The 24,144-nt window shown below is 50.5% G+C and overlaps 1 protein-coding gene across 1 annotated transcript in view; it reads right to left on the reverse strand.

The window, feature by feature from the left end:
- CYP46A1 (cytochrome P450 family 46 subfamily A member 1) overlaps positions 1–18,628 on the reverse strand; it is a gene marked incomplete at both ends in the record, with an annotated part of 33,438 nt that extends 14,810 nt beyond the window's left edge. Inside the window, 5 exons of the mRNA XM_082849306.1 lie at positions 4,058–4,144; positions 4,615–4,688; positions 11,225–11,306; positions 11,896–11,976; positions 18,507–18,628. Coding sequence (XP_082705432.1) covers positions 4,058–4,144; positions 4,615–4,688; positions 11,225–11,306; positions 11,896–11,976; positions 18,507–18,628 — 446 coding nt within the window. The remainder of the gene's footprint in view (positions 1–4,057; positions 4,145–4,614; positions 4,689–11,224; positions 11,307–11,895; positions 11,977–18,506) is intronic.
- Between the last annotated feature and the right edge of the window lie 5,516 nt (positions 18,629–24,144).

A 24,144-nucleotide genomic window follows, 5' to 3' on the forward strand; every position in this document is an offset into this window, starting at 1 on the left:
ACCCCTTGTCTTTTTTTTTTTTTTTTTTGCTTTTTTTTGTTGCTTTTTTTTTTGCGGTACGCGGGCCTCTCACTGCTGTGGCCTCTCCTGTTGCAGAGCACAGGCTCCCCTGCATCGGCAGGCGGACTCTCAATCACTGCACCACCAGGGAAGCCCCTTTTTGCATTTTTTAAAACGTCTTTATTGGAGTACAATTGCTTTACAATGGTGTGTTAGTTTCTGCTTTATGACCAAGTGAATCAGCTATACATATACACATGTTCCCATAACTCCTCCCTCTTGCGTCTCCCTCCCGCCCTCCCTATCCCACTCCTCTAGGTGGTCACAAAACACTGAGCTGCTCTCTCTGTGCGATGCGGCTGCTTCCCACTAGCTGTCTAGTTTACATTTCCTTGTCTTCTATGGAATGATTGGGACCAAGATTTTCAGTAAAATTGACATCTAGAAAAGCAGAAACTGGCAGTTCATTATCACGATTTTATTAAAAGTATATAATGATGTTCTCTGTGGATAACGGCTGGAGGTGAAACTCACCAGTGGTTCCTATTTTTTTCCTCAGTAGTGAATTCGGATTAACCAGGGGTCACTGACACTTTCATAAATACAGCAATCTCCCAAAGCTTCTTTCATGCAACTTTGTGAATTTTGCATTTCCAGTAAAATAGTCATCGCTTAGCTGGCTACCTTATTGTGAAACTAAAAATAAGAATATGTGGTGATGGTTGCACAACAATGTGAATGTACTTAATACCACTGAACTGTACACCTAAAATGCGCAAGATGGTACATTTTATGTTATGTGTATCTTACCACAATTTAAAAATTTTTAAATAAAAATGTGAAAGCACTTAATAAAATGTAAAGTGCAGTTCAAACGTGAGGTTCAGGGGCTTCCCTGGTGGCGCAGTGGTTGAGAGTCCACCTGCCGATGCAGGGGACACGGGTTCGTGCCCCGGTCCGGGAAGATCCCACATGCCGCGGAGCGGCTGGGCCCGTGAGCCATGGCCGCTGAGCCTGCGCGTCCGGAGCCTGTGCTCCGCAACGGTGAGAGGCCCGCGTACCGCAAAAAAACAAAAAAAGTGAGGTTCAGTGTAATGGAGAGGGTCAACCAAAACAGTGCTGCTGGTATTTATATCATGAGCACTATGGGCGGCCATCTGGTTAGAATCTATGTCCTCCCATAACCTCAAAGCTTCCTGAGGGTGGGACCACGTCACCTTGGTTGGCCTTCATAACCCTGGCACTTGGCACAAGTATTCATTAAATAAATGCCTCCTTCTAGTCTATTCCTTTTATCATTCCTGGCAACTTTCCAGTAAGACCAAGACCGCTCCACGTATTCATTCTATGGACATTCCTGGAGGGCTTGTGAAGTGCCTGGTGCCGTGCTGGGTGCAGGGGTCCAGGAACAGGGCACATCTTCTGCCTTCATGGACCCGAGGTCTAGTGAGGGAGGCAGATTGAATGAGAATCTTTGCAGTGGATGTGACAAGAGCCATCATGGAGACATGAACTCAGTCTTGGAAAGTCAGGAAACAGTTCCCCAAAGCAGTGACATCTTAGCTGGGTATCAAAGGAGTCAGAGGAATTTCCTGGGGTAGCATGGAAGACAGAGAGAATGGCAGCAACACAGGCAGAGATGCCAGAAAGAGCCCAGCATTTCCAGAAAGGTGGAGACGAGAGGGTCCAAATGTTGGAGGGGTCTCAGGGGCAGACTAAGGGGGAGTGAGGTCTGACCTTCATCTTTCAGATGATAGGGAGCCACTGAAGGCTTCAGGACAGAGGAGAGATGTGGTCAGATCTGAGTTTCAGCAAGATCTCTCCAGGGCGGTCAGGTGGATGCATTGGAGGAGGGAGACAGGAGGCGGGGAGGCCAGGGAGGAGGCTGTGATGAAAGTCTAGGTGAAAATGTTTATACGGTTGTCCACAGACTACATACAAAACAGTAACTTCACAGTGGAGAAGCCTGGAGGCTCCCTTAACCAAGAGTTAACATCTCCAACAATGAGACAGATCAACACATGCTTCCAGATAACAATGCCCTAAGGAGGATACAACATTACTCCTGGGCCATTCCCACCAAAAAAGGCACAACCTGAGTGTAATTGAACAGAAATAGCAGACAAACAAAACTGAAGGATGTTCTAGGAAATCGGCCTGTAATCTTAAGGTCAAGAAATTTAAGGAAAGACTAAAAACTGTTCTAGAATGAAGGAGGCTAAAGAGATATGGTAACTGGTACTTCCCTGGTAGCGCAGTGGTTAAGAATCCACCTGCCAATGCAGCGGACGTGGGTTCGAGCCCTGGTCTGGGAAGATCCCACATGTCGTGGAGCAACTAAGCCCGTGGGCCACAACTACTGAGCCTGCTCTCTAGAGCCCATGAGCCACAACTACTGAGCCCATGCACCAAAACTACTGAGCCTGAGCTCTACAGCCCACAGGCCACAACTACTGAGCCCGCGTGCCACAACTACTGAAGCCCATGGGTTTAGAGCCCGTGCTCTGCAGAAGGAGAAGGCATTGCAATAAGAAGTGCACGCACCGCAGCGAAGATTAGCCCCCGCTCGCCGCAACTAGAGAAAAGCCTGCGTGCAGCAACGAACACCCAATGCAGCCAAAAATAAATGAATTAATTTAATTAAATTACTTAAAATAAAAATAAATAAATAAAATAAAGAGATACGGTAACTAAACCTGACACATGGACCTGGATTGGATCCTAGACAAGAATACAAAAAGCTGTCATTACACAAGTGACAAAATTTGAATATGGATTATGGATTAGATAACAGAATTGGATTAATGTTAAATGTCCTCATTTTGATAACTGAACTGCAGTCATGTAAAAGAATGTCCATGATCATAGGAAATACACACAGAAGCATTTAAGGGAAGAGATTACAATGTCTCCAACTTACTCTCAAATAACTTAAAAAACACGTACTATGCAAAAATGTGTATACATACACACACAGAGAGAAAATTATAAATATATTTATATATCCACATAAAGAAGAAATGACAAAACATATGGTGATTTAAACGATAAACAATTAAGTGGATCTGGGTAAAAGATAGACAGAAGTCCCTTAGACTATTCTGACAATTTTTCTGTAAATTTGAAATTATATCAAAATAAAAGATTATCTTCCTCAAAATGTTAAACATAGAATTACCATATGACAGCAATCCCATTACTATATACCCAAGAGAAATATATCCACCCAAAAATGTTGATAGCAGCATTATTCGCAATAGCCACAAAGTAAAAACAACTTAAATGTCCATCAACTGATGAATGGAAAATTAAATGAGGTATGTTCATACAATGGAATCTTATTTGGTAATAATAAAGAATGAAGTTCTGATACATGCTATAATGTGGATGAGCCTTGAACATATTATGCTAAGTGAAATAAACCAGGCATAAAAGAAATGTTGTACGATTCCATTTATAAGAAATGTATAGAATATGAAAACCCATAGAGACAGAAATTAAATTAGTGGTTGTCAGAAGCTGCAGGCATTGACAGGAAATAAGGAGTGACTGATTTGGGGGGTGATGAAAATGTTTTAGAATCAACCGTGGTGATAGTTGTACACGTTTGTGAATATACTGAAAACCATTGAATTGCACCTGTAAATGGGTGAGTTGTATAGTATTTGAATTATATCTCATGAAAACAGCTATTTTAAAAATAAAATGTTACCAAAAAATGAAAACTATAATAAATGAAAAAGCCCAGACAAGGAGTGATAAAGTCTGAGCCAAGGGAGCTGCTGGGGGACAGGGACCCCACACCTCCAGGCATCGTGGTCATTCAGCTCCTGACGCTCACAGACTACTTGGGGGCCTCTCAGACGCCCACCCCGCTGGCTGTCTCCGTCTCTCTTTGACCAGTAATGCCGTGTCCTTCCTCTCTCCCTTCAGCCTGGGTGAAGGTGAAGCCCCTTCCAATGAAGACTTGCCCTTGCCAAGTCCACCCAGGCTGGCAGCCCAGCACCGCCTCTGAGCAACCAGCCATGACCCCAGGCCTGTCTGCGGCCACACTCACCTCCGGCTGAAGGCCAGGTCCATGACCCTCCGCTGTTTGTGCCAGCGTTCATAGTCACATTCGGACACTAAGCCTTGGCCGAACAGCCTGCGGAAGAGACAAACGCTTGATGTGAGCAACGGGGTGAAGGAATGAGAATTGACTGCCTGATGGGGTCGGGTCACCTTTTGGGGTGATGAAGGTGTTCTAGAACCAGACATGGTGATGGTTGCACCACACGGTGAATGTAACAATGCCACTGAATTGTAATTCCAATGCGGTTGAAACGGTGAATTTTATGTGATGTGAATTTTACCATAATACATACATACATACATAAGGGTGATTGTGTGCCCCGACCTCAGTGACCCCTGCATTCCCACCTGCCATCCGGAGGGGAAAGGATGAGAAGGAAGGTGCTGGTGACAAGAGCGGTGACCACCACAGATGGCCCCTGTTGTGCGCTCGGCAGCCAGGGTATTGGGACTTAATGCTACATCCAAAACTCTGGACCCTGTGAACCCTCCACCTGCAGCCAGAGGCTCTCCTGGCCTCGCCCCAGACACCTCGCATCTTACCTCTCACCAAACACAGTCTGGATCGCGTGGTACATCTTGGAGTCCTTGTTGTACTTGGTTGACATCAGGAACTTCTAAACATCCCCAGAAAAACAACATGAGCTTGTGCACCCATGAGAGGCTGCGGAAGACTCAGCAGTTTTCTTGTCTCTTACGAAACACACCTCCAAATAATCACCCTGAGCTGAGGGCCAGCTACGGCGTGGACGCTCATATGAGTGACCTCACCTACTCCCTCCGGAAGTCCTTTCTTTCAGGGATGAGGAAAGCGGGGCACAGAGCGGTGAAGTGATTTTTTCCGGTGGTCACACAGCTGGGGACTGATGCAGGGTGGCTTCCTCACTCCAATTGCCCACACTCAGGAGCCCACACCACGCCACCTTCCAAAGTGGCAACAAGAAAAGGCCTGGGCTGCTCTGAAACCAGAGTGGGGAAGGGGAGAAGCCCGGTGGGAGGGCTTCTAGGACACAGGAGAGACATTCAGCACAGATTCAGTGTTGTTAGTGCCAACCCAGCCGTGGAAGTCAAGGAAGGCTTCCTGGAGGAAGGGTCCACTTCCTCACCAAGAGCGGGAGGGTAGCAACAGTAACATTAGCTAGCAGCTTTTGAGGCAGCACAGCCCAGGGGTTGACAGCTCAGGCTGTGGGTTCCACTGGCTTAAATCTGAATCTGGCTCAAATATTTCACCCTACCACTTGCCAACTCTATGACCCTGGGTGAGTTACTCACCTCCTCTGCCCCTGTTTCCTTATTTTACAAGATGGGATTCGGGAGAGTACCTGCCTGGTAGGGTTGCTGTGAAGAGAAAATTGTTTCTACGTGAAAAGTGCAGAGAATGGCACCTGGCACACAGCAGGTGCTCCACGAATGCCAAATGCACACCAGCGCCCTAGAGCTCATTTAATGCCCAATCAACCCTAAGACGTGGGTGGTATTTTTATGCTCATCGTACATCTAGGTGAAAAACGGAAGTTTAAAACTGGCCCAGGGTCACCACACGGTAAATGGTGGACATAGGATTTGAATGCAGGCAATTTGCTGTGGGGGCGAGGGGAGAGAAAGCTGTGATACAGGCAGGAGAACCCCTGTCACATGGTGGTGCATTCAGGCAGAGGAGTGGAGGTGTGGAGGCAGGGGAGGGGCAGCAGCAGGAGGGCTGGAGAGGCTGCTGGGCCAGACCCCCGAAGCCTGCCCTGCGGGACACTTGGCTTTACCCTGTGGGCACTGGGACGCAGTAAGGTGACATCTCTGCTATCCATTAAACCCAGGGGCTGCTGGTGACTGTGGACTCAGCTCCTGGGAATCTAAGCCAAATTTTCAGCTCAAAGGAAACCCCAGAAATGTTGACTTCAGCTCACAAGCCACATCCCGGGGACCCCACCCCTACCCCCAAACTGTCATTTGTAAACCAAGTTCTGTCACTATCCTACGCCTGCTGGTTTCCTCTTCTGCAAAAAGACCTTGGCAGTAAAGGCCCGCCTCCCAGGCCCTGCTCAAATACCTCTGAGTGGTCCAAGGTCTGTGCCAGCCCTTCCCAACCTGAACTGAGGAGCACCCCCTGAGGCAGAACAGCCTCGGCACAGTCTCTGACCAGGGTCCCCACAGCCTGCTGTCCCTGGAACCACAGATCCTTTGTTTGGCCCAGTGAGCTGGGCTCTGGGACATGAGGGATGTACAGGGAACCCCCAGCACCTTGCTGCCTTCTCCTGTTGCCCATTCTGACAGTGCACTTCTGCCCATGGAGGAGTAACTGCTAGGCACTTTCCCTCCGGCCATAAACAGCCAGAAAAATAAGCAAAAATTATGCAATGTCTGCTTTTAGACAGTGGGCAGTGAACCATGACAGAAGGAAAAGGGAAAAAAAAAGACAAGAGCCCTACAATATAGGAGCCCTACAGCTTTCTGCCCAGAGGCAATTTTAGGACAAAGGCACTTAAAGAATAAACTCAAATACAGCCCAGCAGGCTTTCCAAATTGATAAGACAGAGGTCAGAGTCCAGGCAGGCCAGAAAAGCCTAGAATTTGTAGGGCAGAGGACTCAAGAGGAGGGAGCTATGCAGAGAAGGAGGTCCTGTGCAGAAATCTGCACGGGGATCCCCTGTATGTTTGTATAACTACCAATCTGGGCATGTGTAGAGTGAAACTCCACAAGACCGGGTAAAAAACTTCTGGGGAAAGGAGATTTACTGGGTAACTATAGGCTAAACAATTCTCAGAGCTCAAACAAGCTCAGAATTGTTCAAGTCCCCATTGGCCACAGTTAAACCTCAGACACAAGGCCTTTATTAGAGTCCTCAGAAGGGTCACTCCTTAGTCGTGGGGCTAAACTAGCTCTAGAGTAAAAGCCTACACTTGATCAACCCTTAAAAGCCTTAAAGCAACCTGGAGAGGATCAAAGTGATCTGCCAGAATGAAGTCCAGCACTCTTTAAAGGAGTAAAACAGAACTGCAATGTACAAGTTACAATGTCCATTGTGCAGCATAAAATCACTAGACATGCCAAAGAGCAGGAAAATCTGACCTATAACCAAGCCTAGAAATAATGGAGATGACGGAATTCACAGACAAGAACTTTAACACATTTATTACAATTTTACAAATATGCTCAAGGAACCCACATATCCAAGAAGTTCAAAGAATCCTACATAGAATTAACACACAGAAAGGCACACCAAGGTGGATCATAATCAAATTTCTGAGCCCAGTGATAAAGAGAAAGTCTTAAAAGTAAACAGAGATGAAGTGATATAATATTATTTGAAGATAGATTGATATAAGTTAAAGATTATCCTATGAATCCTAGGACAACCACAAAGAGAGAGAAAGAGGCTAATAAGACAATAGTGGATATAAAATGGAATACTAAAACATACTCAATCTAAAAGGCAGGAAAGGAGGAAAAGGGAACAAAAAACAGCTGGATCAAATAGAAAACAAACAACAGCATGGTATATTTAAACTTAACCACATCAATAATTACATTAAATGTAAATGACCTAAGCACTCCAATTAAAAGGCAGAGATTTTCAGATTGACTGAAACAGCAAAACTCCACTATATGCTATCTATAAGAAACCCACTTGAAATATAAAATTCCAGATAGGTTAAAAGTAAAAGGATAGGGCTTCCCTAGTGGCACAGTGGTTAAGGGTGCACCTGCCAATTCAGGGAATGGGGGTTCGAGCCCTGGTCCGGGAGGATCCCACATACCACGGAACAACTAAGTAGTTGTGTGCCACAACTACTGAGCTTGCGGTCTAGAGCCCACGAGCCAGAACTGCTGAGCCTGCATGCCACAACTACTGAAGCCCGCATGCCAGGAGCCTGTGCTCTGCAACAAGAGAAGCCACCACAATAAGCACACACAGCTCAATGAAGAGTAGCCCCACTTGCTGCAACTAGAGAAAACCCACATGCAGCAACAAAGATCCAGCACAGCCAAAAATAAATAAGTGAAATAAATTTTTAAAAATAAATAATAATAATAATAAAAAGTAAAAGGATAGAGGGAATTCCCTGGCAGTCCAGTGGTTAGGACTCTGCGCTTCCACTGTAGGGGGCATGGGTTTGATCCCTGGTCGGGGAACTAACATCCTGCATGCCACATGGCATGGCCAAAAAGAAAGGAAAAGGATAGAAAAAGATATGCCATGAAACACTAAACATAAGACAGCTGGAGTGGCTATATTAATACCAAACAAAATATACTTCAGGAAGTGGAATACTACCAAGGAAAAAGGGGAAATTTCTAAAGATAAAGGGATCAACTCATCACAAAGATATAACTTTGCTTAATGTGTACACACCTGGTAACTCAACTTCAAAATACATGAATCAAAATTGATAGAACTGAGAGTAAAAATAGACAATTCCATGATGGGGTTAGAGAGTTTAACACTCCTCTCTCAGTAGAGAATAATTTACTTTCTGCATGCTAGAACGTGTAGAAAGTAAATTAGTAATGATTTAGAAGATTCAAACAACACTATCAACCAACTTCACCTAACTGACATTTCTAAAACACTCCAACAATTACAGAACATATTTTTTTTTAAGTGCTCACAAACGTTCACAAATATAGACCATACACTAGGCCATACAACAAGCTTCAATTAATTTTAAAGGATTGAAATCATGAAGAACACTTTCTCTGACCTTACAGAATTAAATTAGAAATCAATAAAAGAAAAATATCTGGAACATCTTATAATACTTAGAAATTGAATAACACACATTTAAATAATCCATGGTTCAAAGAAGTAATCACAAGGGAATTAAGAAATGATTTTAAACTGAATGAAAATAAAAGCACAACATATTGAAATGTGTGGTATATTTGTGCCAAAGTAGGGCTTACAGGGAAACGTAAAGCTTTAAATGCCTATATTAGAAAGGAAACAAAATCTAAAATCAATTATCTAAGCTATCACCTTAAAAAATTAGAACAAGAACAAACTGAAAGTGAGTAGAGGAAGGAAATAAAAAGGAGCAGAAATTGGGGCTTCCCTGGTGGCGCACTGGTTGAGAGTCCGCCTGCCGATGCAGGGGATGCGGGTTCGTGCCCCGGTCCGGGAGGATCCCATGTGCCGCGGAGCGGGTAGGCCCGTGAGCCATGGCCGCTGAGCCTGCGTGTCTGGAGCCTGTGCTCCGCAATGGGAGAGGCCACAACAGTGAGGCCCGCGTACCGCAAAAAAAAAAAAAAAAAAAAAAAGCAGAAATCAATAAAATAGGAAACAAACAATGGAGAAAACCAATAAACCAAAGGTGGGTCTTTGAAAAGATGAATATGATTGAAAAACCTCTTGCCAGCTTGTTCAATAAGATAAAAGAAAACCCAAATTACTGTTCTCAGGAATGAAAGAGGGGACATTTCCAGAGATCCAGTAGACATGATAAAGATAATAAATAAATATTGTGGACAACTTTTTATCAGTAATTTCAACAATTTAGGAGAAATTCCTTGAAAGATACAAAACTCAAGAAAAAATAGAAAATCTTAATAACCATATATCAACTTTAAAAATTGACTGCATAATTTAAAGAAAACAAAAACACTTCCCTCAAAGAAAATGCCAAGCCCAGATGGCTTCACTGGTAAATTCTATCAAACATTAAAGGAAGAAATAACACTACTCCTATACAAACTCTTTCAGAAAACAGAGGAGAGGGAACATTTCCCAACTCATCTTACGAGGCCTATTAACCTGATCCCAAAGCCAGGGATCAAGAGAAGAAAAAATATAGAAGCAAAAATTCTTAACAAAAGATGAGCAAATCGTATCCATGTATCCAGGAACAAATTGTATCATGACCAGGAAGTGCTGATTTAACACTTAAATGCTAAGCAATGTAATTCATCATATTAATATATGTCTTTCAAGTTCTTATCTCATTGAGCATCATGAAGGTCTTGTGTATGGTTTTTGGTAGCATGCTTTAAAAAGTCTTAAGGTATGTGTCTGTATTTGCAATGAAACATTTTTAAAATAAAATGACTTTTAACATCCTGTTAGAGACACCATGGTCATTCAACTTGTCTTGTGATCTAGACCCCAAGCTGTATTTTATCCCTCTTAGTGTCGCCACAGCCACTGCCTAAGCAGAGCATCACCCCTGCACATCAGCTCAGTACCCACCGTGAGAATCACAGCACAATCGTTTATTGAGCACTTGCTGTGTGCCACGCGTGGGCTAGATGGTTCACACACATTATTTCAGTTCCATTCTTTTTTAAATTTTATTTTATTGGGGTATAGTTTTTTACAATGTTGTATTAGTTTCTACTGTACAGCGAAGTGGAGTTCCCTGTGGTACGCAGCAGGTTCTCGTTAGTTATCTATTTTATACATATTAGTGTATATATATGTCAATCCCAATCTCCCAATTCATCAGTTCCATTCTTATAAGCACCTGTAAGAGAGGCATCATCCCTGTTTTACAGATGAGGAAATTATGGCTCAGAGTGAAACAGGAATTTGTCCAAGGTTCCATAGCCAGTTGGTGGCAGAGCCCAGATTTAAGCCCAGTTCTGCCAACTGGCCATTCTTAGTACTTACATGGCAGACACCAGCCTGCACATATTATAGGCCAACTAATGCTGCCTGTCTCTGTTTCCTCACCTCTAAAATGGGGACTAATAAGAGTCCCTACCCCTCTGTGGATTAAATGGGTTAATAATTGTGAAGCACATAGAAAAGTGCATGTTGAAGCATCTTTTGACTCTTCATTTGTTAAATAAATGGATCAATATTTAGTTCCCATCATAGTCTTCAAAGAAAGGGGTTATAATCCCACCTCGCAGATGAAGGAACTCTAAGAGAGGTGAACTAACCAGACACGTGTGCACCAGCTGGGTAAAACTCCCAACCCAGAAGAGTCTAACAATAACTCACTGTCCACATCAAACAGCCCTGCTTTTAGGAGGCCCCCAACCCCACTGCCAAAAAGTGGGTGGTTAGAGGGAAAGATGCTGTTCCCTTCAGGATCCTTGGGAAACCAGCCCAAATGCACGTGACTCTGGAACGTTTCTCCCACAGTCCCTGGGGTAGACTTTCATGCACCCATCCCAGGGAGGAGGAGGGCTCCCCTCGGAAACCACTCTGTCTCCTACCTTGACCGACTCGGGGCTCGTGACGATGACCGAGGTTTTGTGGAAGACATTGACCCGCACAACAGGTCCGTACTTCTTAGCCCTGGGAACCAAAGTGATGCAAAGGAGGCTGTCAACTACCAGAGATGTGAATGTCATCAGATCAGCCCAGGTTCAGCTGGAGGAACAGGGCCTCCCATCCCTGGGGGTGGGGAGGGGGGGGGCAGGTCTCAGCAGGGGTCGGGGCCAAGGTTCTGCCTTGCTGCTGACTCACTGCTGAGTCACATCCCCCACTGCCCTCAGTCTCCAAATCCATGAAATAGGGTCGCTACCCTCCTCCTTTGCCCCAAAAGGTTGTGCTGGGAATCAAGCAATATCACGTCTCTGAAAAGTATAAAGCACCACCCCAAACAATGACTGTTACCTAGTCACACCCCCACCCAATTTACAGATGAAGAAACTGAGGCTCAGAGAGCTTCTGATGCCTGGTCTAAGGCCACGCAGTTGGCAAAAGGCAGAGCTTGCCTTCTGAACCACCCTTGTGTGCCTCAGAGTAGGAACTGCTGGGGGTGGGAGTGACCTGGGCTGGGGAGGTGGGTGTGTGCTGGACTGGGGGTTAGGGGATTGGGGGAAGCTGGCTCATGAGGGGCAGAGACTGGAGTAGGGGCAACAAATGACAAGTTAGGACCCACCAATCCAAAAACATATCTTGGAGCACGCGGCCACAAACCTCATCCTTTTTCCAAAAGTAGGGGAGGTGTCCTAGAAGGAAACTAGAAGAAATGGGAAACATTAAGATGACCGGAAGTCACCATCAAAGAATGCTCCCTTCCCCACATGACCTTGTGAAGTTGGCATTATCAGGCCCACTTCACAGATGGGAGGACTGAGGCACGGAGAGGTACAGTCCTGGCTCAGGGTCACCAGGCAGGATGCAAATCCCAGTCTGACTGGCTCCGGAAGTTTTCTTAGAAAGATGGAGAGGGATAAAACCATCTCATCTCCCTGGTGCAGAGATTGGGGGCTGGCATGAGGAATAACCTGAGACATTCAGGGAACACTTACTAAATGCTGGGCACCATGATGAGCTTGACCCCATCTGAACTCCCCACACCTCCTGAAGTAGGTCTATTATTAACGTAGTTAATAGGTAGGGCAACCGAGGCTGGGAAGAGGAAGTCACCTGGCCCCAGGTGCGTGGCTGGTACCAGGGTCCCCCACAGTCCTTCTCACCAGGACATAGTTTGGTCATGCTAACTCGGCAGTGCGATTACCAGATTGTAAACAGGGCTGTGTGGTGTCACCTTAGGCACATTCCAAGGTACTGGTGACTTCCTGTCTCCTGTTTATTCCCATCAAGTTGACTTACTACAGCTTTCAGAATGGGCGACAACAAAACTGCAGTTGGGGTTTTCTGGGTCATGGCACTCACATTCTCCTGGGAGGAGACAGAGTGAATAAATAAATAAGTAAACAGGGAGTCAGACAGTGATGGGAGAAAAATCAGACTTGGGGGAGGGAAGGAGAGCTGGGGATGGGTGTAGGAGGAGTATTGTAAATAGGCAGGTCAGGGAACATCCCTTTAAGAAGGTGACATGTGAGCTGCAAGAAGTGAGGAACTTGGCCACGTAGGTGTCTGGGGGACGAACATTCCAGGCAAAGAGAATCGTAGGTGCAAAGGTCCTGAGGTAGGAGAGTGCTTGGTAAGTTCAAGGAACAGCAGGGAGGCGGTGTGGCTGGAGCAGAGTGCTTGAGGGGAACCTGGTACACGATGAGGTCACCAAGATGGGGGGAAGATTGTGTACGGCCTTGGGGGCTGTTATCCAAACTTTTTCTTTGAGCTTGGTGAAGTGGGGGCTACTGGAGGGTTTTGAGCAGAACAGAGATGGGATCTGAATTGGGTTTTAAATGAATTGTCCTTGCTGCTGCAGAGCTGAGAGTAAACAGGGCAGGTGTGGGGGGCAGGGGTAGAAGCAGGGGCACCAGTGAGTGGAGATGAGAAGTCAGACTCTGAATGTACGTGAAGGTGGGCCAAGCCAAGGGGACCTGCTGATGGACTGGATATGGGGGGTGAGACAGGGGTCAGGGATGACCCTGGGGCTTTTGGCCTGGGCCACTGGGAGGCTGGATGGAGCCACCACTCACTAAGGTGAGGAGGACTGAGAGGGGGCCTGGTGGGGGCAGCAGACACTGTTGCCCCCGCCCCCCACCCTTGTCCTTGCAGGTGGAGGGGCTTCCAAAGGCCAGAACCCGAGTCTCTGCCCTGTGCTCTCTCGGCTCTGTCCGCAGGCGGAGTAGCCTGGAAATTCCAGCTCAACACCCCCCAGGGCAGCCCTCCATCAACGATCCCCTCTCCCTCCACCTCGTGGTGGGGTGGGGGGAGCCTGTGTTCCACCGGGTCCCAGAGTTCGCCGGGGGGTTGCATCTCAGTTGCCCCCAGAGGTAATTTGCTTTATTGACCCTCTGACCTTCTCTCTCCATCCAATCCCTAACCCCACCAGGATCACCCCTCCCAAACGACTTACACTTCAATTCTTGTCTCAAGATTGGCTTCTGGGAACCAACCTGAGACAAGTGGATGAAACTGAGAGCCAGCCTTGGAGCGGTTAGGTGTGCGCTGCCCATCGAACACGGAAGGGAAGCAGGCAGGTAGGCACCTGAGGCTGCAGTTCAGGGAAGAGCTCCCAGCTAGAGATGTCAATGCGAGACTCCTCAGCAGAGAAGTGGTGTTGACAGACTGGGTTAGACCACAAGGGGTGGGTGTAGACAGGGAAGAGGCCCCAAGAGTGAGGCACTGTTGGGGGGACAGACAGTAAAGGGACAACCAGCCAGGAAGACTGAGCAGGAGACGCAGGGGAGAGAGAGGGGGAAACCTGAGAAGAAAGGCTTCAAGGAGGAGGTAGGGGTGCGCCCTGCCCCGAGCAGCAGAGTGGCAGGGCAAGATGGGGACCAAGTGCTGACCATGCGTCTAGCTCCACGGAGGTCACTGGGCCTTGACCAAACCCTGTTGGGTGGAGAGGTGGGGGCCAGAGCCTGACGGGCGGTGGATTCAAGAGAGAAGGGGAGGGAGGAACAGGGGCCGGAGACAGGCAGGCTTCGGACGGGGGTGTTGCTGTGGGCGTGCAAAGCTGGGATGGGGGGCGGCAGCTGGAGCGAATGAGGGGGAAGAGGTTTGTGTTACAGCCTATTACATAAAAATAGGAATGATGCAGAAGAGAAGGAAAAGTGATGATGGAGGAGAGGGGGCATTGCTGGAGTCTCGGAGCAGTGGGGGGGTGGGGTGGGGCGGGCATCCTTGGCCAGGAGCACCGAGGTCCCGGGGGGAAGGCACGTGGGCTCAGGGCAGGCCAGGGGGCTGATGTGGCGGCAGAGCCCTGGAAGGAAGTTGTCTCAGGCTGTTCATTTGCTCAGGGAAGTAGGAGGCGAGAATAAAGGCTGAGCGTGCGCTGGCTGGCACGGGAGGTGAGGGACTGAGGGGAGAGCGGGCGGGCGGGGCCTGCGCTAGGAAGCTCGGCGGGGCGCCGGGCAGCCACGCCCACTCGAGGGGCGTGGCTTTGAACTTACACCCACCCGCCTGCAGCAAGATGGACCGTGGACATCACACATGACTGGCAGTATTTCCAGAATAGTCTAGTACCCATGGTCACTCCCCAAAGCTGCAGGTTTGGAGAGAATATTCTCAGTTTTGAGTCACCTGAGTGAGAACAGAGTCTGGACCCTCCTCACCTTCACAGGCCTGAGAGTCTCCGCCCTAAGCACCGGAGTCCAGAGCCACCTGGGGAGGCACGTGAGTGACACCTCAAGAAGGTCAAGGGCATGGCGTGGCGTGGGGTCCTCACTGCCAGGCAAGAAAGGAGCCTACGACCCGTTCCTTCCTGTTCCTGCAGGGGGCGCTGGGGGTGGGGGGCGAAGGCAGGGCCCGGAGACCAGGGGTTAGAAACCAGCAGATGAGGGATGATGGAAGGAGGGGATGGGAGACTCCTGGGATGGGGAGGGGCGGACCGAAGCCCACCTGGTGTGGCCCCTGGCGGTAGACAGGATATGGCAGAGCAACCCAGGGAGACAGGAGAGGGCAAAAATCCCCTCCCCTGCCCGGTCCCCGGCACGCATGGTTTCCTATAACCCTGCGACAGGCACAGTGGGAATCCGAGGTTTCCTGTGGGCAGAGAAAGTTTGGGACAGTACTGGAGCAGAAGTCATCTGGAGAGCCCACTGTGAGGCCACACAGAGGGGTGGCGGGAGCCCACGAGATGGCTGAGGGGTGGGCCACCCACTAGGAGTGAGGGTGAGGGTGCGGGGCCAGGAAAGTGCCTCGCGCCAGAGGGATGCGGTGGTTGAGTGCTCAGCTGGGCACCCCAAGTCCCCTGGATGCGCCGCCCAGCAGAGCCAGCCGTGGGTCTCCACCATCACCGAGAACGAGCCAGCAACGGTCGAACAGCCCCCAGGCCTGGCGACTCGGCAAGCAGGAGAGGGTGGAGAGAAGCAACACCGCCCAGGAGTTTTGAAAAACTTATTACAAAAGAAATAAAAACTGGGGGAGAGAGATTTTGCATTGTCTAGTTTACATTCATCCCACACTACCAGGAGAGTGGGGGGTGATGAGGAAGCTCAGAGCAGTGACAGAGAAATACAGAGGCTACAAGTGTTTGTGTGGGATCTGAACATGGGGTCTGAGTTTTCAGCTGTTACATGGATGGTTGCCGTAGGATGTTGTCTGTAATCAGCACACAGAAGCAGGGCACTCAGGGAGGGCATCTTGCTGGTGACTCTTGCAGAATAAAGAGGATGAAGAGTGGGCCTGCGAGAGCACAGCAGCTGCCTCTTGCAGGGCAGAGGGTTCCTTGCCTGCAAGCTGGCAAAGCCCTCAAGCACACTACTGGAGAAATCAATACGCATAGATTTCTCGTCAACCATGGTGTTGCCAATCATGGTTTGGGGATCCAGGCTCTGAATGCCAAAGCATCTGATTTATGCTAAAAAGAGGTTCCAGAACCTTCATTTAGTGCAGTTTTGTATTTGACCACCAACCAATTTTTAACCCACAATCTTTTCGTATAGGCATTGTTCAGTTGACCTCCTTAGAATAAAGAGCCCAACCCGAATTATAGTCAGCCTCCTCCACCCACCCACACACCTGTAGGGCACATGTAGATTTTGTGGTGTAAGACTTGAGGGAGAATTCAGGCATAAAAAGGAAAGATATATGGACACATGCTACTACATGGATGACCCTTGGAAACATTCTGCTAAGTGAAAGAAGCCAGACACAAAAGGTCAAATATTGTATGAGTCCATTTATATGAAATGTCCAAAACAGGCAGATCTATACACACAGAAGGCAGATTAGGTGGTTGTCAGGGGCTACGGGAGTTCCGGGGGCAATGAGGAGTGACAGCTAATGGTTATGGGGTTTCTTTTTGCAGTGATGAAAATGTGCTGGAACTAGCAGTGACGGTTGCATAACTCCGTCACTATACTAAAAAGCACTGTATTGTACATTTTAAAGGGGTAAATGTTATGGCATACATAACTTTATTTTTTTAATGCAATTTAAAAAATTGATGTGGGGAGAGTAGCCGAGAGGAGCTTGATTTAAGTTCTCTCTTCTTAAGACACAGAGACTGGCTCAGGTCTGCAGTGTCTGAAGCACTTGGGTTTATGAGAAGGTCAAGTCATGAGGAGGCCTGTCAGAATGAGCACAAAACTCATTCAGTTCCAAGCTCTTGACGGCTGATTTGAAAACCTGAAAGGGTGAGAGTGTATCTAACAGAACTGGCAGGAGCCTTCCACCATCCACCTTGGATCAGAGTTTATCCAGGGTCTACTGTGCATGCTGAGCGAGATGTCAGGGGCACAGCAGTGAACAAGACAGACACAGGCCTATGGGAGAGACAGACACTTAACAAGAGGTAGCACGAATAGTTACCCAATTACCATTCAGGTGACTTAGAGTTTATAAAATGAACAAAATATATTTGGTGTGGGAGCAGGGAGGGCCTCCCTGAGGAGCTGGCATTTAAGACAAGCCTAGAAGGCTGGGGGAAGAACCATCTAGATGGAGGGGAAGACACAGCTGCGAAGTAAGGGAAAAGGGTGGGAGAGGGCACCTGGGAGGAGAGAGGGCTGGCAGGGAGAACAGTTGCCTCCCTGTGTCCCCAGCTAGAGATCTTTCCCAAACCCACCAAGCAGGGATTCAGGCTTCAAATGCCAGGGCATCCGGCTTGTGCTGGAGGTGGGTGCCTTCCAGAATGTTGGTGTCCTGAGGTTTTAAGAAGTGTGTCTAATACCCTTGTTTATTCATTCAGTCAACAAGTATTTATTGAGCACCTGCAATGTCCCAGGCTCTGGGGATACACAAGTGAACACACAGTATCCCTGCCCTCCCAGGGCTCACATTCTAAAGGGGGAGACAGACAGTCAACAGGTGAACAGAAGGTAACTTCAGGGATGATGGCCCCATAAGGAGCTTGGAGCTAGGAGGTGGGCTTTATACAGGGTGGGTGGGGGAAGGAAGACCCGGGAGGAGGGGTTCAGCTGGGGTGGGTGCATGCAGAAAGAACTGGAGGCAGCAGCAAGCAAGCATGGGGTGAGAAGAGCACAGAGTGGGTTCCGAGAGCCCAGCAGGGGCCTTGCTGGCCCCAGAGGAACCTTAATTTAGAATTAGACTTAGTTCTAAGTGATGGGAAGCCTTTGGAGCACAGAAATGACACGTCTGAATGACACAGAAATGACACTTCCGAAAGGTGAACTTCTGGTGGAGTAGGGCGGAGGCAAGGTGAGTGGGGTGAGGGCTGAGGATGGAATGGAAGTACCAGGGAGAAGACAAAAAGCAGATACCAGGACAGAAATTTTAAAAAAAAGAGGGGGGATGTGACCAAAGTACAGTGTATGACAACCCAGGTTGAGTGACCCCATCCAAGTCCCAAAGTTAAGAGCACCCACTTTAGAACCAGGCTGACCTGGGTTTCAATCTAGGCTTACCAACTGTGTGACCTTGGGCAGGTGACTTTGCCTCTGCGCGCCTCAGTCTCCTCGTCTGAACGATGGGGTAACAATAGCGCCTACCTAACAGGGTTGTCGCTGCCATCACGTTTTCGGGGCCCAGCAGAGCGCGGTGGGCGCCGAGCAGCTGCTGCGGCTGTGAGTAATTTGTTACTAAGAATAGTTAGCGCCCCTCTCCCTGCCGCCGTTTCCAAGCGGCCGCGCGCAATGGCAAGGCTGGACCCGATGCCGGCTTGGACGCGGTCCCCCGGCCCCCCATGCGAGAGCCCCATCCAGGTCCCCGCCCCCACCCCCCGCTCACCTGGGCCGCGGCGGCCCGGGGATGTGCTCGTAGCGGCTGCGAGCGCGGTGCACGAAGGTGCAGCAGAGGCCGAAGACGACCAGGACGGCGCTGCCGAGCAGCATCAGCAGCCCGGGGCTCATGGCTCCGGGGCAGGCCAGGCCGGGGTCGGGGCCGGGCACGCAGGGGGCGGGAGGCCGCGAGCCGACTCAGCTGTCAGCGCCGCGCGCCGCCTCGGCCCCAGGCCTGGCGCGACCCAGCACCGCCCCCGCCTGTTCGGCTCCGCCCCCGCCGGCTGCGACCCCTCCCAGGAGCTCGGTCCCCGCCAACCACGTCTCCGCCTCCGGCTCCAGCTCTCCGGGCCGGCCCCGGCTTCGCACCGCCCATCCTGAAGCTCCGTCCTAACATCAACACTGTCTCCTCCCGGCTCCCAGGCCCCGCCCAGAGCATGTGATCTCCACCAATAACAACTCCACTTCTGGCTCAGACCCCCCCCAGCTCCGCCTTCTCTCCGCCTCCCAAGCCTCCGCCCACATCCCTCAAGCTCCACCCCAACAGCAGCTCCGCCCAGAACGCGTTGTCCCTGGCAACCCTAATTCCTCGGCGCATGCTGACCTGGCGGCGGCGCTAAATCCTGCTGGCTTCTCAGCCCGGTTTGGCGCCCCCAAATAACGGCGTTCCTCCGCGCGCGTTCCTAGGCCCCTTCCTTTCTCCCTAAACCTTCCTGGAAACCCCAACCCAGCCTCCAAGTTTCTGTATCACGCCGACTGTTCCCAAACCTCTCCCTGGAACCCCAACCTCCAAAGCTGGTTTCCCCTGCCCGGCCTGTCCACATGGGGCAGGTGAAGAGGACCCCGGGGACACAGGGAGGCCTATGCCTGCGAATGAAGAGCACACGGCTGCCACCCAGACCAAGGGGAAGCCCCACTGGGGCACCGCGACCGCAACGTCCAAGGCGTTGACCCAAGTCCGAAGGGTTGGAGTGGGTGAAAATCTGGTTACGGAAAGTCCCCTTCAAGCGCGAAAGCGAGAAATGTGCCCGGGGTGGCCAAAGGGTATTTTTGAACTACTAACGAAGATTTTCCTCCCTTTTATAACCTGCTTCTTCTTACCAATCCGGGTATGACAGAAGAGGCCAGCTCTGGGCTTTTTACTTCCCAATTCTTAGACTCAGGAGCAACCCAGAAGGAGAGCAGTGGATGGGAAGGGCCAGGTGTGCCCCCTCCCAATCCAGATAAAGATCCTTACAGCCGGGGAGGAGGTGCCCAAAGAGTTTAGATGCTGCTGGGTTTCTGAGAAAAGGACATGCCCCTGGGCCAGAGTCCCAGAATCCTGAGAGGTTTGGGAAAAACAGAGAAGGCCTGTATACCTCCTTCCCAGGTACAGCCAGGGACAGTCCCCACCAGAGGCATGAGTGTTTGGGGCGTGTGGGCTATGGGGTGTCAGAGAGGGCCAAGCTTTAAGAGTGGGGTCCAGCACGGAGGAGACAGGATTTCTGTCCCCCGCACGGCAAGCTGGACATCCATTCCAGCTCGGGGGATGGGGCCCCATCCTAGGGGGAGCACCAGCCTGACCTGGGAGATGGTGGCTTGCCACCTTGCCCTCATGTGGTGGTGAAAAGCAGTCACAGGTACGTACTGGTTGGCCCTGAGGGGCAGGAGAGAGGGAGGCGGGGAGACCAGGACAGACCCTCCTACGTTGTGAGACCTCCAGGGGTTGGGGGCAATTTGAAGGGAGGACACCAAACAATTGTTCCTTGAGGGCAGGACCAGATCTTAAACTGCTCTGGCCACAGTCTGGGGCAGGCATGGGACAGCCTCAGGGTACAATTGTCAGTGTGAACCTGTCCACCTAAGCTAGGGAGAGAAGTGGGCATTAATATTCTCTGGTGCATGGGTCAATACCAGTGACCTCTGGCTCTGTCCCATTGCCACCTCATCTGAGCCTCCCGGCTCTCCTGTGAGCATCAGGGAATGCTTAAGACTGTACACTGATGCTCCCAGGGGAAGCCCTTTGCCTGGACATGCAGCACTGCAAGCCCCCAGCAGAGGGAGCTGCCTGGAAGCATGTGGCCAACCACCTGGCCCTTCACTGGGAAGGTCTGGACAAATGCTATCCACTGTGGTAGCTATTGGCCACATGGCTTCCATACAGGAAGTGGTTTCCTAGGAGGCAGGGCACGGGCACAGTAACCAGGGAAAGAGAAAGATCAAGCTCCTTGGTTCAAAGCTAACCCCCCTCTGAATAAGGGATCCAGTCACATAGCCAACTTGGAGATCATCTGGAAAAGAGCTGCTGACTGAAGAAAAATGTACAACCTAAAAGTTGGGAGTTATGTTTTATTTGGGGACATTGCTGAGGACTATAGCCTGGGAGACAGCCTCTCAGATAGCTCGGGAACTGTTCCAAAGAGGTCAGGGTGGAACCAGGATACATATATAGGAGTTTTTGCTGAAAATAAAAAACATGTAGTCAAACATCAAAAGATTACTGCTAATCACAAAAACCAGACATCTCGTTAATGATTTTAGTGCTGAAGATGTAAGAGTCTGGGCTCATTGAAATTATTCCTTAGACATGCATCTTAACTATCAGGGCCAGTATCCAGTTTTTCTCCATCTTGAATTCCCCTCAGGGCACACCGTAGCGGGTGGCTGCAGTGGCTGATGGCTTGATGGCGGGCAACATTCATCGTTTACCAGGATGGCAGGCAACATTATTTTGTCCGCAGTGTCAGGGGTGCCTAATGGGGTAGTTGTGAGGATTAAATGATTCTGCATACCTGAGGCATCTGGCATATAGTAAGTGATCAATAAAGGTTAGTTTTTTGCAGCAGGACCAGAGGACAGATGCTCCCACAAGAAGATGTGGGTTCTGGGCTTCCCTGGTGGCGCAGTGGTTGAGAGTCCGCCTGCCGATGCAGGGGACACGGGTTCGTGCCCCGGTCCGGGAAGATCCCACATGCCGCGGAACAGCTGCGCCCGTGAGCCATGGCCGCTGAGCCTGTGCGTCTGGAGCCTGTGCTCCGCAACGGGAGAGGCCACAACAGTGAGAGGCCCGTGTACCGCAAAAAAAAAAAAAAAAAAAAAAAAAAAAAAAAAGATGTGGGTTCTACATGCTAGCCGAAGGGGCTCATCTTCCTCCCATTTTGAGGATTTGTCCCTGGGTCATTCTAATGCTGGTCCCTCTACCTGGCATGCCCCTCCCACCCTGTCTTGTGCAGTTGGCAGCTGCCAATGTGGGCGCCAACAGCCTGCTACTGAGCTTTCTGTCCAGAAACAATACGGAACGTCCTGGGCACGTTTGTAAATGTTACCTCATTTTTCTTCCAATAATCCTGCTGATTACTTCTGTTTTCCAATGAGGCTCAGGGAGGTTAAGTGACCTTGCCAAGGTCACACAGTCAAGGCTGGACCCCTAACATCCCAGGCGTTGTCTCCCAGCCAAGCATTTGCAAAGTGTAAACATAGGAATGCTTTGGGGAGCTGAAGGTTGCTCCCTAGCGTGGTTGCCTTCAGCCACTGACTGAAGCTGTCAGGGCTGCCAGGGACAGTGGGCCTTTCCTGTCATCAGAGGAGAAAGGTGGCCACCTAGGGCCCAGCCCAGTTGAGGCTTGCCAGAGGGATGCAGGTGAACAGGGAACCAATGAGGCCCAGCCAGAGACCTGGAGTGTTGTTACCTGAGGCTGACACCATGGATGCAGTCCTGGGTGCTGGGCCACACCTGGGACATCCCTGCAGCGGTGGCTCCAAGGGCTCCAGAACTAAGCTGTGTGACGCTGGGCAGAGGCAGTCCCTCTCTGCGCAGGTTCTGAGAGATCACTCTAGCTGCTGACTGGAGGCCAGATTAGAGGCAGTGAGGGCAGAGGCCTATAGGGAGCACGGACGGCCTTGGCCCACACTAGCCTCCAGCCCCAGCGACTTCAGAGGACTCAGAGGCAGGATCAAAGTCCCTGGGGACAGAGTCACTTGTGACTGCTCCCTCGGCTTGCCGAGGCTGGTGGTGGAGTGAAAGGAGCACGGGACAGGGAGTCTGCGCCTGACCCTGCCCCTCCCTGGGCCCGTGTCCCCATCTGCACAATGATGGGGCCCAACGAGGGGGACACTGAATTCAGTGCTCTTGAGGTAGCACAGCGTGACAGCACACAGCTGGGGCTCCAGAGCCAGGCTACCTGGTTTCTAATATTGGCTGTGTGACACCTGACAAGTAACTAAGGCCCCCTGGGCCTCAGCTTCCATATCTGTAAAATGGGTGGGAGGGTGACCCTAGCACCTACCTCGTAGAGTTAATACAAGGATTAAAGAGTGACTAATCTGTAAAGCCTTTAGAACAGTGCCTGGCATGGTAAGTGCTCAGCCGGTGTCAGCCACCTGCCCTTATTATTACTAGTAAAGCAGCAGTGTGTCTCTGTGAGCCTCATTCTCAGGAGTCAGGCCGCAGCCTCAGCCTCATTTGGAGCCTGAGGGGTGATGGGAGGGGAAGCACCCTTCCTGCAACACTGACGGGCCAAGGCCAGCCCTGCCCAGAGGAGTGATGGGGCCTGGGACCTCCCCTACTTGCCCCAACAAACAACAGTGACACTCAGGACCCAGCAGAGGGCTGGACCACTCCCCCTTGCCACTTGGGAAAAGCTCCACGGGCCCCAGATGGTGGGCCCAGGCTGTGGGTGCTGAGCTGCAGTGGGAGGTGCCCACCTCCCAGGCCCCGCCTTGTGGCATCGTGTCCTCCAGGCCTTGAACTGAGGAAGGGGGCTCCACAGGGTGGGGAGGGGCAGGAAAGAGCACAGAGGAGCCCTAGGGAGAGGAGGCAGAGGCTGCTAAAAGCCATACCCCACCTCGAAGCCAGAGGGACCAACAGCCCTGACCCTTCTGCTGAGCAGGGCCATGGTGCTGCCCTGCTCTGAGGGCCCCGAGGGCCACCCCGCCTTCCCTGGGCTCTAGTCTTAGCTCGGCCCCATCTGACCAAAGGCCTGGGACACTCAGCCTCCCAGGTTCATTTCCCCATCGGCACAGTGAGGAGTTTGGCCTGGATGGTCCCCACGGGCCTCCCAGCTCCTAACACTTCCGGATGTCCCAGCGACCTGGAAGATGCCCAGTCAACCACCCCTGGGCAGTGGGGGGTCTCCATCAGCTATTTCCCAGCGAGGCTGGCAGCCTACAGCGGGCAGGGGCCCTGGGCCATGCTGAGACTTTCTGCGGGTATAGCCAGGGGGTTCAGTGGTTATACACCTGGCGGGTGCTAGGGCTAGCCAGCTCGTGTTCACATTTGGCTTCCCCCTCCCTGGCTGGGTGATCTCAGCTGAGATATTTAAGCTCTGTGCACCTCGGTTTCCTCATCTGTGAAAGGGGAGGAAGCGGGCTGTTGCGGGGATTGAATGACTTCAGGTATGCGGCACCGTTCTTACGACGGTGCCCAGCACACAGGCTACGCTCAGTGGCAGGGTTAATTGTGGTTTCCACGCGGGGCTCAGCAGGGTTAGAGGAGCCACAAGGGTCTGGGTCCCTCGCCCACCCCACTTAGGGCAGAGGTAGGGGGGAGTTCGAGAGGGTGACCCTAAAGCTTTTTTCTGCAGCCTCATACTCCACACTCAGCTTCAGCGAGCAGCTGGGAGACCCCGACAGGCTTCTGCCCGCACCATTTCCTCTGCCAGGCACACCAT

Source organism: Leucopleurus acutus (genome assembly GCF_964270905.1).
Source record: "Leucopleurus acutus genome assembly, chromosome: 1".
NCBI lineage: Eukaryota > Metazoa > Chordata > Mammalia > Artiodactyla > Delphinidae > Leucopleurus > Leucopleurus acutus.